The 14,182-nt window shown below is 44.3% G+C and overlaps 1 protein-coding gene across 7 annotated transcripts in view; it reads right to left on the bottom strand.

Moving 5' to 3' along the window:
* The window catches only part of LOC143832088 (semaphorin-3D-like), a 54,531-nt gene that overhangs the window by 25,867 nt on the left and 14,482 nt on the right, over positions 1-14,182 (bottom strand). For 3 of the 7 annotated variants that reach the window (XM_077325909.1, XM_077325908.1, XM_077325910.1), the window contains exons 1-2: positions 4,252-4,402; positions 2,474-2,527 (exon numbers count right to left, since the gene is read on the bottom strand). Coding sequence is in view for 1 of the 7 variants with exons in the window: in XM_077325907.1 (XP_077182022.1) it covers positions 4,252-4,387 (136 nt within the window). In the remaining 6 variants the exon portion in view is untranslated. Of the gene's footprint in view, positions 1-2,473; positions 2,528-4,251; positions 4,466-14,182 lie in introns of those variants that run through there. The other 4 variants (XM_077325911.1, XM_077325913.1, XM_077325907.1 and 1 more) reach the window with 3 other exon arrangements.

Genomic DNA, 14,182 nt, shown 5'->3' with positions numbered 1-14,182 from the left:
CACCTCCTGCCATTGTTTTCATTGCCTCTTAGTCCACCTCAGGCTGGGAATTTCCTTTTAACAGAGACCAAAGATTAAGAGTTTGTAGAATGCTTGGCTGTAGTGTACAACAAACTTTGAAGCAGGGAATCCAGATTGGCTTCTGTCCTGCCAAATATTCTCAGCTGCTAGTGTTTCAAACCTAGCCAAATCAATTAATTTTATCTTGTGAGGTATTATCACTGCTGGCCTTGTCTCTGAAAAAACACACACAATACTTCAGAGATGTTAAAACTCAGTGAAGTGAAAAAACAAACTGTCAAGGTCAGATGGGTTCTCAGGGACAGATTACTTGCTCTGGAAGGAGAAAGTGACAGATTATAACTTGTTGCCATTTACAACTCCCAGCTAAAACCAGTCCAGTGAAAGATTTACAGTGCAATCCTAAACATAGTTGCACCCTTGTAAGCCCACTGACTCCAGTGAGCTTAAAAGGAGCAATTTTACTTAGGATGTACTGTTACTCTTCGTCTTTGACAACAATCACTGTCTCTCTCTGATTGCTTCTAGATAGTCCCCAAATCAAATAAGTTTCTCCCCAGCCACAACTGATTAACTAGCAGAAACATTAGCCCGGGGAACGCAACAAGCTCCGTTGCCAATGCTGTTCTCATATCCAGTCAAGCATTACAGAGACGAAGAACAAAAGAAGCGCTCTGTAATTCCTGAACTAAAAAATTTATTGTCTCAATAGCTTTCATGGTCTTGAGCCCACCATCAAAGGAATGAAATGAACTCCCAGCAATATTTTTACACCCAGAGAGAAGTATGAAAAGGGCGATTTAACAGACTTGGTCTATAAGAGACATTTCCATGCAAAACTGAAAAGTACATAGATAAGCACAATGATCATTCAGTGTGACATAATTACATTAGGAATACCGTCCTGGACTCATTGACTGTTGATATATGCAACAGTCTGCCAACAATGTCCTTGTGCTGGTTGCATACGAAAAACAGGCCATTTATAATATAACTAGGGACCAAACCCATTGTACTTGTAAATACAATGGGCGCTAGATGTGCTTTGGAGGCCGGGGGGAAGGCTTCCTTCCCCCCCCCCCCGGCAGCAGCGAGGCATTTCGCCCGGGCCCAAAAGTACACCCGTGGCCTCCTCGAAGGCTGGACTCTGAGGCATTGTACGATTTTGAAGTCCCACCTCCAAACCTCCAGGAATATTTCCAACCCAGGGGTAGCCAACCTCCAGGTGGGGCCTGGAGAGCTCCTGGAATTACAGCTCATCTTCATAGTATAAAGATCAGCTCCCCAGGCAGAAAGGGCTACTTTGGCCAGGGTTGTGGTAGAGAAGAAACTTTTAAGGCCTCCCACACAGGTGGTTGTTGTTGAATTGAAAGACTTGAGGCCTACTGCACAGGGTTGTTGTGCAGATGAAACAGGAGACAAAAGAGCCAGTTTCCTCTGCAGAATAACGCGGTGCAATGGCCTCAAATCTGCAGAGAGTTGCAAAGAAGAAATACACATAGTTTGGCTGTGTCTAACCCCCCGCCAAAGCAGTATTTTAAGTGAGAAGGGGCTTTTCTGTGGCCTCCCTGTCAGCTGTTTGGCAAAAAGGAGAAATTCCCCCCCCCCATCAAAAGGAATGACCACCCCCATGCCCTGAGGCTCCCTTGCGTTGCTCTCGGAAAGGCCTCCCTCCTCTCAGTCAGGGCCTGTCAGAGGCTCCTTCGCAGCAGGCCTGAAGGGGGGGAGGGGGAGCACTCAGCAGCCTCCTGCCAGCTCTGTCAGGGTTCTGAGGCAATTTACAGTTGGGACAGCCTTGGGGCAAAAAGGGCTGGCACAGCCTGTCCAAGCCTCTGTTCTCACCCCCCTTGGCAGCCCTACTGACCTCCTCTCCCTGTGGTGGTCAGGGGCAGACTGGCAGTGAGGTCTCCAGATTGCCCCTGGCTAGGCTGGGTGGGTTGGGAGGCGCAAAGCACCTCCCGACTGGATGGAATTCAGGTCTGTCCTGGTGAGGGCCCAATCGGAAGGCGCTTTGCACCTTCTGATTGGCCCCTCCGATTGTCAGTCTGGGGCCAAGGGGCCAATGGCCTATTTCCTATCCTGGACTCGGCCCACCCCCCTTAGCCTTAGCGAATTATTTTTACCACTCTCCGAACGGTTTACAGATAATAGTAACTTTATTTTTATAGACCATCCTTCCTAGTTGGCTATGCCTATGAATTGGTGGATATAAATTTGACTTAAAATGGCAATATTTCTCCAATTCTCTAGTGCTCCAATAGTTAACAATTTGTTTCTGGATTCAGTCTGCAATACTAATTATCCCATCATAGCCTAGGGGCCACATATCTGCAGGACGTCCTCTCCTATTATGTTCCATTGCAACACCTTCTTTCATCAGAACAAAGTCTTCTGAAGGTGCCACCCTGCTAATGGTCACCCATACCCAAGTTTTTCCTGCTGTGGCTCTCACCTGGTGGAATGGCATACCTGATGAGGCCACAAAGGTTCCCAGGTCTTTATCATTCTGCAAGACATGCAAAACAGAATATTCAGGAGGACCTTTTTATTAGCCGATTAGGGTCACAGTTGATATCTGTGAAATTTAAGGTAGTTTTTAATGCTATGCACAATTCAAGTGAAAAGCATTCAGAGTCTGTAATTGGTTCAAAAATCAAAATGCTCACTGGCACTGCCTGCCTGGATCACATCAGATCTATTCTGGCTTCATTCAAACCATCCAACATGTATCAAGGATGGTCTTTTCCTAAATAAATATACCCAGAGTCTAGCATAAAAGTTGCCAGTCTCATGGTCTCCTGCTGTTACAACAGATCCCCAGGAGATCAAGATTTGTTTTATGTACTGTTGTTGTTCTTATGTAAACTGCCCTGAGCCCCCAGGGAGGGCGGTATATAAATGAAATAAATAAATAAATAAATAAATAAATAAATAAATAAATAAATAAATAAATAAATAAGATCGTTCCTTTAATGAAGAAAAATGGCTTCTTTGGAGGATGGATTCTATGGCAGTTTATTCTAATGTAGTCTCTCCCCTCCCCAAAACTCCCCCTCTGCTGGCTCTGCCCCTACCAAGTCTCCAGTAGTAGTAGGCTCTGGCCCTACTAAATGTCCCAAGTCAGCAGCTTCTTCAGGTGTTCTGCCTGCACCTGCTCAGGATAAAGCTTTTTCAGCAGGGGCACCAAACTTTGCTTTGTAGGAGACCTACCTGGCTCCCTCTGTGACAGCTTTTAGACAGCAGTTGATTTCAGAGGGCATGTAAAAAATTTGGAACTCCTTAGATTTTTATTATGCTCCTTTAGCTTTTTAACTTTACTTTACCCCGGTTCCTCTCACTGCTTTATTCTCTTACTAGTAATCAAGCCCGCTGTAAGAAAAATATAGCGGGCGCTAGGTAAGGCCGCCGGCAAGGGAGCAACTGCGCGCGGCTCGCAGTTGCTCCCTTGTCGGCAGGGCGGGAATCGGCCGGGCCTGCTGATTGGCCCGGCCGATGGTCTGTCCGGAGGAAGGGGCCAATCGGCACCCTTCTTCATCCCTGACAGAGCCCACCCTAACTCCTCCCACTAAGCCCTTACGGCTTTATTTAGTCCACGGCGCCTGTGGTGCCGCGGGCTGTGTTAAGATTTGTGTTAAGATTTGATTGTTATTCTTCTTGTAGTAGATTTTGAAACAGGGTAGCGGCTTTAGGGCTTTAATGAAAGATGCAATATAATGAATCAGAATCAATAAATATGTTTATCTGAATGGAGTTGGCAGAATGTTTTTTATTGTCAATGGCAGCATGTTGAAAATTGAAAAATCTCTGCATCAGAAGTACTTCTCAGAAAACATCTGGGTCACAACAAACAGGAAACAACTGTGCTGTACTGTGGTTAGCTGGCAAAAAGACTTGAGTTCAGTTGCAAATCAGTTGAGGAAAACATCAACCTAATAATCCTGTTTCTCACAGCAGTCACAAGCAGAAAGGGGATGAAGAGTCAGATTCACTGTTCAGCCTTTAATGAACATGACATGAATGAATGCTTCTAGTTAAATACCTGATGTAGTTTGAGAGGCTTAATTTAGTAGGGGTCAAAAGATGAACGTTTGGGATTAGTGAATACTACAAAGAGGAGGCAAACAGGGGAAACTTTTAGGTCAAGGAAGAAGCCTGCAGTGTTAGTTGTGCTACAGGTCCAGGCTTCGATCCCAGATATCTACCTGGAAGTAACATGGGAAGCTGTCCTACCTTTATATGAAAGGCGGAGGCGGGGAACTCCTTGCTTCAAGGTAGTACAGTTCTCAACAGCCAGCAGAACAAGCCCAACTGCCAGGGCCTTGTTGGTTGCCAAGCAGCAACATCTGCAGAAAATCAAGCTGATCATCCCCTTCCTGTTTCCAATTGGTCTTGTTTCAGTGAGAAAGTCTTCCTCATAGGTGTGGTTTTTGCCAGCGAAATTCACCTAAAAAACAAATCGGAAAATCCTTAACATGCCTGCAAGTACTATTATTATTTTCATACCGCCACTCCCATGAACTGGCTCGCAGCAGTTAACAAATAGCATACAATTTAAAATCCCCATAAACAGTTAAAACAATTTACAACATATAACAAATTACAACATATAGCAAATTGCGGCGACCTAATATAACCATCTCCCCTGTTCCAGGCATCAGTCAGTGTAGATAATAATAACTGAAGCATAACAGAAGATGGAATAAACCCGGCTGGAAGATTAAATTAGGCCCCACCACAGCCTAGCACTGTTCAGTGGGGCCTCAGGAGGAGGGGGGACCTGCTCAAAAACCCCGGGGGCTCTTACCTGGCCTCAACCAAACCCCTGGTGGAAGAGCTCCGTTTTGCAGGCCCTGCAGAATTCAGAGAGTCCCAAAAGGTCCTGCAGCTCATCTGGGAGCGTATTCCGCCAGGTAGGAGCCAGGACCAAAAAGGCCCTGGCCCTGGCTGAGGCCAGGCAGGCCTCCTGAGGCCCCGCGACCTTCAGCAGATTCATACCCGCAAAGCAAAGTGCTCTGCGGGGAGCATAAGGAGGTACGCAGTCCCGAAGGTAAGCAGGGCCCATGCTGTGTAAAGCCTGAAAGGTCAAAACCAGAACCTTGAATTTGATCTGGAAGCAAATTGGCAGCCAATGAAGTTGTTTAATTGGATTTCACTTGTGTATTGTTTCAATTCCTTTTCACTCCCAAATGGACCTTGTTTAGATGCACCATGCATTTCTGATCTAGAATTATGTTGGCAACAGGAACACGTGCAGCACGGCATACACAGCATCACAGATAAACTACCACCACAGATTTCTTATGCTGTTTGACTGCACTGTCTTATATCCAGAAATATGCCTCAGTGAAAAAGGGAGATTACAAATAAGATGGATAAACAAACCCATCTGACTCTGATAGCAAGTGTTGTGGAAGCAGGCAGGGATATGGGGTCCACATGCCTCATACCCCCTGTGCTTGTTGTTGCCTCTTTGCGCCCCTCACACAACCACAATCATGCTGGGCCCCTCCATGGTCCAGCAAACCTGTCTTCCCCCTTAGCCACTTGAGCTGTGGTGTAAAGCTACATTGTAGCTCAGTGGTGGGGTAAATCCAATGGACTTAAATGAGTAACTCTGCATAAGATAATATTGTAAAGAAACAACAAACATAAGCAGAGTTCCCTGGGAAGGGCATTCCATACACATTATGCATTCCTAAACATATTTTCCACCACATGTCCCAACCTGCAACATCTGAAGTGTTGAAGAGATCTACAATGGGGTGCCAGATATTTATTGGGGAGATGAGATGGGTATGCAAGGTAGACTATACAACCCTTCCTTTTGGTTAAGTAGTAATTAAGGGAAATCCTGATTATCGGATTAGGAATAACACCTACAACCAAGTTTGAATAACAGTAGGCTATACACAGTGCAAACTAAATGCCGCTCCTTCATTTCTGTAGTGAGACATTATACATCTGTTTCCAAGTCAAATTCTAGAGCAGGGGTAGTCAACCTGTGGTCCTCCAGATGTTCATGGACTACAATTCCCAGCAAACGCTGGCAGGGTCTCATGGGAATTATAGTCCATGAACATCTGGAGGACCACAGGTTGACTACCCCTGTTCTAGAGGATATCTGCAAAGCAGAGCTGAAGAAAGGTAAGAAGAGGGATCTACAAGGGAAGTCCCAAATTTGTAGTAAAATATGTGAAATCTAAAAAACAGCAGCTCCAGATGATTAAAACTCCCCAAAATAATTGACAACAACCTCCTCACCTTCTACGTATATGTCATGGTTAGTGACTTCTGTTTCAATGTATCTGAAGAAGTATGAGTACTCCTGAATTCTTTTAGCCAGAATAAAACTTTGTTATTGTTAATTGTGCCACCGGATTCAAACTTTGTTCAGTGATTACAGGAGTAAACTACTGGGACTTACTTTGGATTAATCACAGTAAGGAAATGGCTGAAATTCTGATTAAATCTTTCTCAGATCAATGGTATTGTATTATTTTAAGTCAGTGAGTTGAAGCTGAAAATACGTTAGTTCGTGTGGTTTATGAAGAAAAATGCCTGGCCGGTATCCACATTCCACTGAAGCAAAAAGAAAAATTCAAACAGATTGATTCAGATGGTTTGGTCAAAGCCAATTTACTTTCTGCTAGGTAATTTTTCTTTTCTGTTTCATGGCGGGGTCCCTTGTGGGAGATGATCGTAACCTCAGCCATAAACCATTACCTAAATGCACTCCCAGTGGTGAAGAGCAGAAACCCCTTGTCACAGAGTGTACACATAAAAGGGAGTGAGAGCAAGTATCTAATGGATAGGAAAAATCTGTAAATGATAAATCTAAGCTTAATTTAAACATTCCAGTGCAGCTTTAAACAATCAGTGCTTCAAAGCCACGAACATTTGATTTCTCATTTGCAAGCGTAAAAAAGGGGGGGGGGAATTTGCTAGTTCAGGAGATATTTTGAAGTTTCAGCCAAGGCTGACTACAGCAGGGTTTTGTGTGTGACTGCCTTGGTTATACTAGTTTGAGAGGAATAAACAATAACATTTGGAGGTAGTGGCTGGGATGGATCAGAGATAATTTTTAACGACATCAAAACAAAACTCCCAGACAAGCTAGTTATCTTTCGACCTGACATTCTTTCTACTCTTGAATCTTCTTTTCCTTTCTTCAAAAATAACCTTGCTGCTGCCGCCTATGGATACCAGATGAAGATTTCAAAAAACAACGTCTCTCTGGAACGATTGCACTTATTTTATGATGTGCCAGGGACCTGGGTATTTAAATATACTATGATCTGGGGAGCTACCATGTTCTAGAACAATGAATATTCATTTCAAATTAAGGAAAGTCTTGGTTATAAGTCTTGGTATAACAAGGCAGGGCAAACCTAGCCTTCTTTTCATCTGAGGTCGTATTACATAAACTGGATTAAAACATTCAGGGTCTAAGTAAGCAATATATATGACTAGTAGCAAAGCCCGTTTATAAAAAAGGGGCTTTGAAAGGGGAGAAGAGGCAAGGGAAAGGGAAAGCCCCCCCCCGAAGCTTACCTTAGGAGGTCTTGGGCGGCGGAGAGCAGCAGGTGGGTGCAAGGGAGGAGGAGAGTGCCCCCCTGCCAGGCATGCAAGGAGGAGAGTTGGGCGCCTGGCCTTCCCGGGTCAAGAGGATGCTGCAGGCGGCCCCCCACTGGGTGCACCGGCAGAGAGCGTCCCCTTGTGGTGGGTAGGGCTGGTGCCGTATCGTAGACGTGGCGCCAGGACTTCCCGGGGCAAGAGGATGCAGCAGCCCTCCCCCGCCGGGAGAACCGGCAGAGAGTGTCCCCCTGGCCTGGGAAGCGTGCTGTCTCCCACACACACCCCGGTGTGGCGCGAGCAGTTCCCAGCAGCCTGGAATAGCACACCCAGGACATCTGCGGGGAAGTTCTTGGCCTGCAGGTGGCTGGGGGGGCTGGGGAGAGAGGTGGCATTTCCCTGCAGCCTGGAAAGCACTCAGGGCCTCCACAAGGCCCCGGGTGTGCTTTCCAGCCCACAGGGAAGCACCGCCTCTCCTCCTTGCCCCCCTGTGGGCCGAGCGCTTCTCTGCGGCCTGGAAAGCACACCTGCTTTCCAGGCCGCAGGGAAGCACTCCCCCCCCTACAGCCCGCCCTCTTACCTGGGGCCCTGGACATGGAGCGGCAGAGTCACAGGCGTACCTGGCTCTAAGAGCCAGGCACATCTGTGAGGCAAGGGGTGAGGGCTCAGTGAGGGATGGCAGAAGCTGTATGGGTAGGGCCAATCATGGTGCAGCGATCTGCACCATGATTGGCCCTATTCCAACTCGGACAGGGAGGGCGGGAGCTGTAGGGGCAGAGCAATCAGGGTACAGCCAGGTACAACCTGATTGGCCCTAGAGAGGCCGGATTGTTCGTCCTCCAAGGCTGTTTCACAATTATTCATAGGCACCAAATGGATAAGATGTCAGTTGTCGGTCTCACCATGCAAAATCCACAAAAGTGGATTCCCCCTAAAAAAATGCTATACTCTTGAGAACAACCAGCAACACATCTGAAAAAGACACGTGCGTTCTCAGTATAGCGGTAGCAAGCATGTCCCTCCCTAAGCTCTCGCCCCTGAGCTTCTGGCAAAAGCAACGAATAAGCTATGCTTCTTTGGTTGAAATCCCTCCACAAGCAATTGTCGGTAAAGTTTCCAAGCACAATACAGCCCCCCATTCGATACTGCCTGTAATCTCGGCTAGAAATTGCACAGGGGGGGGTTTAACTTTAAGAGCGTGTAAACGATTAAGCGCCAGTTCCTACGCCAGCGAAAAAGGTCTTTCTGATACATCAAATGAACAAATATGCATGGCTACTGGCATTTTCGGGTTTTTAAAAACAGTTTTTAAAGGGAAGCAGGAACACAACAGTTAATTGGCTGTTCTGTTTGATTGACGGCCAGGGGCAGGAGGAAGCACAGAAAAATATCTCCTCCTTTGTTGCGATACCGAAAACCTGTGTGTTACGAGAACAGCGCTAGTGGGAGAGCCTTTTTTCCAATAGAAACATTTGTGTGCGTTACTGAGACCTGCCGCTTTTGATTGCAGTGCTTTTCAATAGCGCTCAGATTTAGCAACATTGCCCGTTGTGCAGAATGGCCCTGCGACTATTCAGCACAGCAGAATATCTGAGCTTCCGGTGAATGAAAAGGAAGAGGAAAAGGCTCCCATGTGCATGCCATTTAAAGGAGCTATAGCAGGGAGCCAGCAGCTGCCATCTGGCTCCCTGGTATAGCCCCTTTAAACAGGCTGTGTGAGTGGTTGGGTGGTGCAGATAATGTTCTCCTTGCAGGCTCAGCTCCCTCTCACTCTGAGACAGCTGGGCCAACAAGGAGAAGGCGGCAGTTGGCTGAGGGGGTAAACCACAGACACATTGCCTGACTCACATGGCAGCTTTTGCAACCATCTGATTGCAGATGGCTTTTAAAGTGCCCCTTGATGCTGCTGCCAAGATGCTTGCTGGGGAAAGATGCACATGCACACTCACACAATGTGTAATGTCAACAATCTGAATTTTGCAAGGAACTCATATTGCAAGACTAATTCTGTTTCTTAAAAAAACAAAAAAATTGACAAGATGGGAAAAGTAAGCAATACTGAAGCTTGTAAAATGATAGAGAAGAATCTCTAACATTCTGCTTAAATGACTCCTGAATCCAGCTTGAATTTCAATCTCAATCAAAGGTAAAGGTAAAGGTATCCCCTGTGCAAGCACCGGGTCATGTCTGACCCTTGGGGTGACGCCCTCTAGTGTTTTCATGGCAGACTCAATACGGGGTGGTTTGCCAATGCCTTTCCCAGTCATTACCGTTTACCCCCCAGCAAGCTGGGTACTCATTTTACCGACCATGGAAGGATGGAAGGCTGAGTCAACCTTGGGATAGAACTGGGCTACTGGGATCGAACTCCCAGCCTCATGGGCAGAGCTTTCAGACTGCATGTCTGCTGCCTTACCACTCTGCGCCACAAGAGGCTCACTATTAATCTCAATTACTTTCAGTTTAAAAAGAATGCTGCATAAAACTGATTGATAAAAAGAGACCAAACATGTAATACAATGCGGGCAGTGTAGTAGTGGCAGGGGCAGGAAAAAGGAGAGGGAATAATTATGCTTTTGAATTATGCTTTTGAATTACCTTTGCCTTTGGAGCAAAGCAGTCGAAAAGATTGCCATAAAGCCACTCTCAGAAAATGCAGGGAAACAGCTAATGGAAAGCAAACTGAGCACTGAAGGGAGAAAGGTTCATGCAGAACAAAAAAAGAAAGCCCAACGCACATGCAAAGTGAAAGCAGGCTGATATGCACAAGGAGAAAATAAAACAACGGATATTCATGGTGAAAGCAAAAGAAATCAGCATTATATAAAAGGTCAGTATAAGCTACCCTTTATAGTACATCTGCACAACAGTATTTTCTCCAGGGAAGCAAGACACTTTAGAATTGGGACTGCAACAAGGAACCAAGATGGTAGTTAAATATGAGGCTGCTGCTAATTTTTTAAATAGACTTGTATAAGTATCAACAGATTCAACTTCTATATCTGCACTACAGCTTTGCCACAGTTTACTCTCCTTCAGTGAAAATATGTTTAGGATGGAACCATTAATATGAAATATACAATTTATCCTTCAGAATTACACTTTGCCCATCTTTGCCTCCTATTACTTTTTTCTAGTGCCACCACTGGATCCATCTATCACCTAGGTAGATTGAGTAAAGAATGCTGTTGCCATATGGTGCAGGTTGCTCATTCATTCATTCATTCATTCATTCATTCATTCATTCATTCATTTTCCACTTTGCAGTGCCACCCAGAAGGGTCCAGTGTTGTCCTAATCATTAGTCTTTCTCAGCTTTTCTAATGCCCATCAGCCCCAGTAGCCTGGAAGATAATTTGCGAAGCACACAAACTGTGTCCTGAAACAAAGGGGAAATGTTCACTCCTTTAAAATGCCCAGTACACACTCATTTAAAATGCTGACCTAGCTGGTATGGGCTTTTTTTAGTCTCAGAATCTTCTTTATCATCTAATGTCCACTAGAGTCCAGTTGACTATTTTACTAATCATTTTGTCCCCTGGCATGATCCGAGCGCTTTCAAAGTGTAATTCAGCAGATACTTCAGAACATATGTTTTGACCTAGTTGTTATAGATTGTGGTTAAATGATAGTTTTTACGCTTCTGAATAAACTACTCATGTCATTTCTTCAAACCCAGCACTCAGTTCTCATTGGCCCCCAATGAATTATAGCTTATGCTTTATAACTTTTTAGTTTCTGATTGTTTCCTAAATGATTCACAAGCTTGTGTGATCCCATTACATTTTGGGGCAATTCAAAGAGCTAAAATGTGGAATTAAGGGCTGGAATCAGTGATTCCAGGATGCAACTCAGGAAGCAGACAGTGGTGATAACAATGAGCAGTGTGTATATACAAAATGTAAACTTAATGAGCTGTGTAAATAAGGGGGGGAAATCCTTACATGAAGAAAAGGCATTCCAGCTGGGCTTATCTAACAATTAGACTGTCAGCTACAGCCAAAGAGCTCTTGAATATCTCATCTGTATTTCCATTACAAAAGACATTGACTTTACTCATATGTAATGCCAAACCCATGGCTTGGCATTACATGAAACAATTTGGGCTCTCAAATTACCATCTATGAGTCTTTCCCTTTCATTGCAAACCATAATTTACCACAACATCTGAGCCAGAAACTCATGCTTTGCACTTGTCCTCTAAACCAGAACTGGAAACCACCATCAAAAAGTGATTCCCAATTCTTGTTTGGAAGGCTAGCACAAACCAGAGCCTGCTGATTCAGATGTTACTACAAATGGTGGTTATCCATGAAAAAACAGCAGTATGTAAGAAGAAGAGGATTGGGAAGACTGAATTCACAACCCTGGGACTTGTTCAAACCATGGTTTTATATTGCATCTGTATTGGATGGTTGTCATGCAACCAAGTCAGAATAAAATTAAAACTACAGACCTGCTAATATTAAGTCCTAGAGGGCAGTACCAATTCCAGGAAGTGATTCCTGTTTTTTGTGATACTTTTCAAAGGCACCTCCTGTCTCACAGGAAAGGATAGCCAAGAAGTAGTTGGTCACTCTACGCTAATCCCAGAGAAATAATTCACATCAGTAATATTGTACTTTCACATTTTCAGCAGCAACCCAATTTTTTTTGTGTATAATCTGCAGTCTTTTCAGTGGGTAATATGCCAGCGCAGATTAGCTTTGCCATAATTAAGAAAGTAAGAACTAATCCTTTGCTGCCTTGTACTGAGAAAACAAGGATAGATGCAGGATGCTGCTTTTGACAAGGGAATCTACCCGTCTTCCGAGAGATCAGCTGTTGTCTCTGTTCCAGAATGGTCCCCATTCTTCTTTTTGCATTCATTCATATGATTTCTATCCTGTCACACAGTTTCAGTTATCCCATACTGCTTACCTCAGGATGCCTGAAATTACTGCTGAATCTCCCATTAGTAATTTAACACCAAACTACTGGTCAAGTGCGACCTTTACAGCAACTTAAGTGAATTTACCCAGCAGTAGTCACAGTAGTAAATTATTAGTTTGCACTGCTGAGTCAAGAGGAGGATTTAGCCAAACAACAAAGGAAGTACAAAATGTCAGAAGCCAGTGCTGGCTTGAGTGACAGTGGTGTCACACCTGTTCACTATCAAGGCATGAACTGAGGCTTCAGGAAGATTTTCTGCTGATATGTCATCTCATAACAGTTGGCTTTGGGCTTTAACTGTATATAGGTCTGTCTCAACACACATTCTCTGGAATGGTCTGAGTGAAATTTTCTGAGATTTCATTAACCATACTTCAAAATGGATGAATATTCTAATATAATCACTATTTTCTCTCTGTATGTATGTGTTTATCCATATGGTCATGTCTGTATATAGACAAAAGGCATGCGTTTGATTAGTCTTGGTAAACAGATCAAAATTCCAAACATAAGGGGCACTGTAATACTGTGGAATTGTGTGTGTGTGTGTGGGGGGGGCATATTGCTATGGTCTGAAATAAAAGGCATGCATCACATTCTATGACTTTTTATTGCCCTGGAATAACACACAGTCATGAAAGTTAGGGCCATCGGACAAACCTGTATTCATTGCCTTGAGATTTCAGTATATACATACAGTAAAAGGAAAAGAACCCAAGAGCAGCTGCAGCAGGCTTATAGGCTGAGTCAAGAAGCAGCAGCTGTCACTTTTCTCTAAATAAGACAGAAGAAGAGAAAGGAAGCAAATTCCTCTCCTTTTCTAGGCCCCTTTCCTCTACTCATCTTTCCCCCAAATCCAGTTTTGCAGAAACCCTTTCCTTGTGTGCCAGGCTATGTGTATCACTGTTTAGTCATTACAAGTTCGGCACTCCGACCTCATGTAAAGGAAGAATACTACCGGCAAACTTCCTGATCCATGTGGTCAGCCTTTTGTTTGTGGGTTTCCAATTGTGTGTTTTGAGAAATAGCGACAGCAGCATGTATTGAGAAGATATACATATTGATGAAGGTGCCCACCTGTCTGTCCAGAAGACACAGAGCAAGTTGCTTTTAACCCACTCCTTTCCACTTGCATCAGAGGAGGCAGGACTATCCACTCCCTGATCTTGGCTTTTCTTTAGTGCGTCAAAACTTTAGTGCGTTTCAAATCAGCGCACTTTACTGCTTCACGCAAGAGATGAACATACATTTATATGGCCTCTGATATCCCCCAGACTGGCTGGCTCCAGTTGCTGCATGTTTCCAATGATGCATGTCTATCAAACTCTCCCCTCTCAACTTTTGGGTTGGATTTATGTCAGAAGTGCCACAACATTGAATGTATCTCTCTAAGGTGAAGAAGGCCTCTCATTGCAACAATGGATACAGACATTAAAAATAAAATCCAAGAAAACTTCTGTAAAGAACCCAAAGACTCATCTATACCTATCTTGATTTCTATCAGAGTTCTTTTTGATCATTATAATAAAGTGGATGAACCTGAAATCAGTCTGCTGAATCATAAGGTTGGATTTACCTGTAATTTCCTGCCAATAAAAGGTTACCTTCAATGGCTTGTATACAACCATCATTTCTGTTAATGAAAGGGAAGAGGGAT

Source organism: Paroedura picta, chromosome 3, assembly GCF_049243985.1.
Source record: "Paroedura picta isolate Pp20150507F chromosome 3, Ppicta_v3.0, whole genome shotgun sequence".
NCBI classification, from domain to species: domain Eukaryota; kingdom Metazoa; phylum Chordata; class Lepidosauria; order Squamata; family Gekkonidae; genus Paroedura; species Paroedura picta.
Note: the sequence above shows the minus strand (reverse complement) of the source record. Positions and strands in the feature narration are given on the sequence as shown.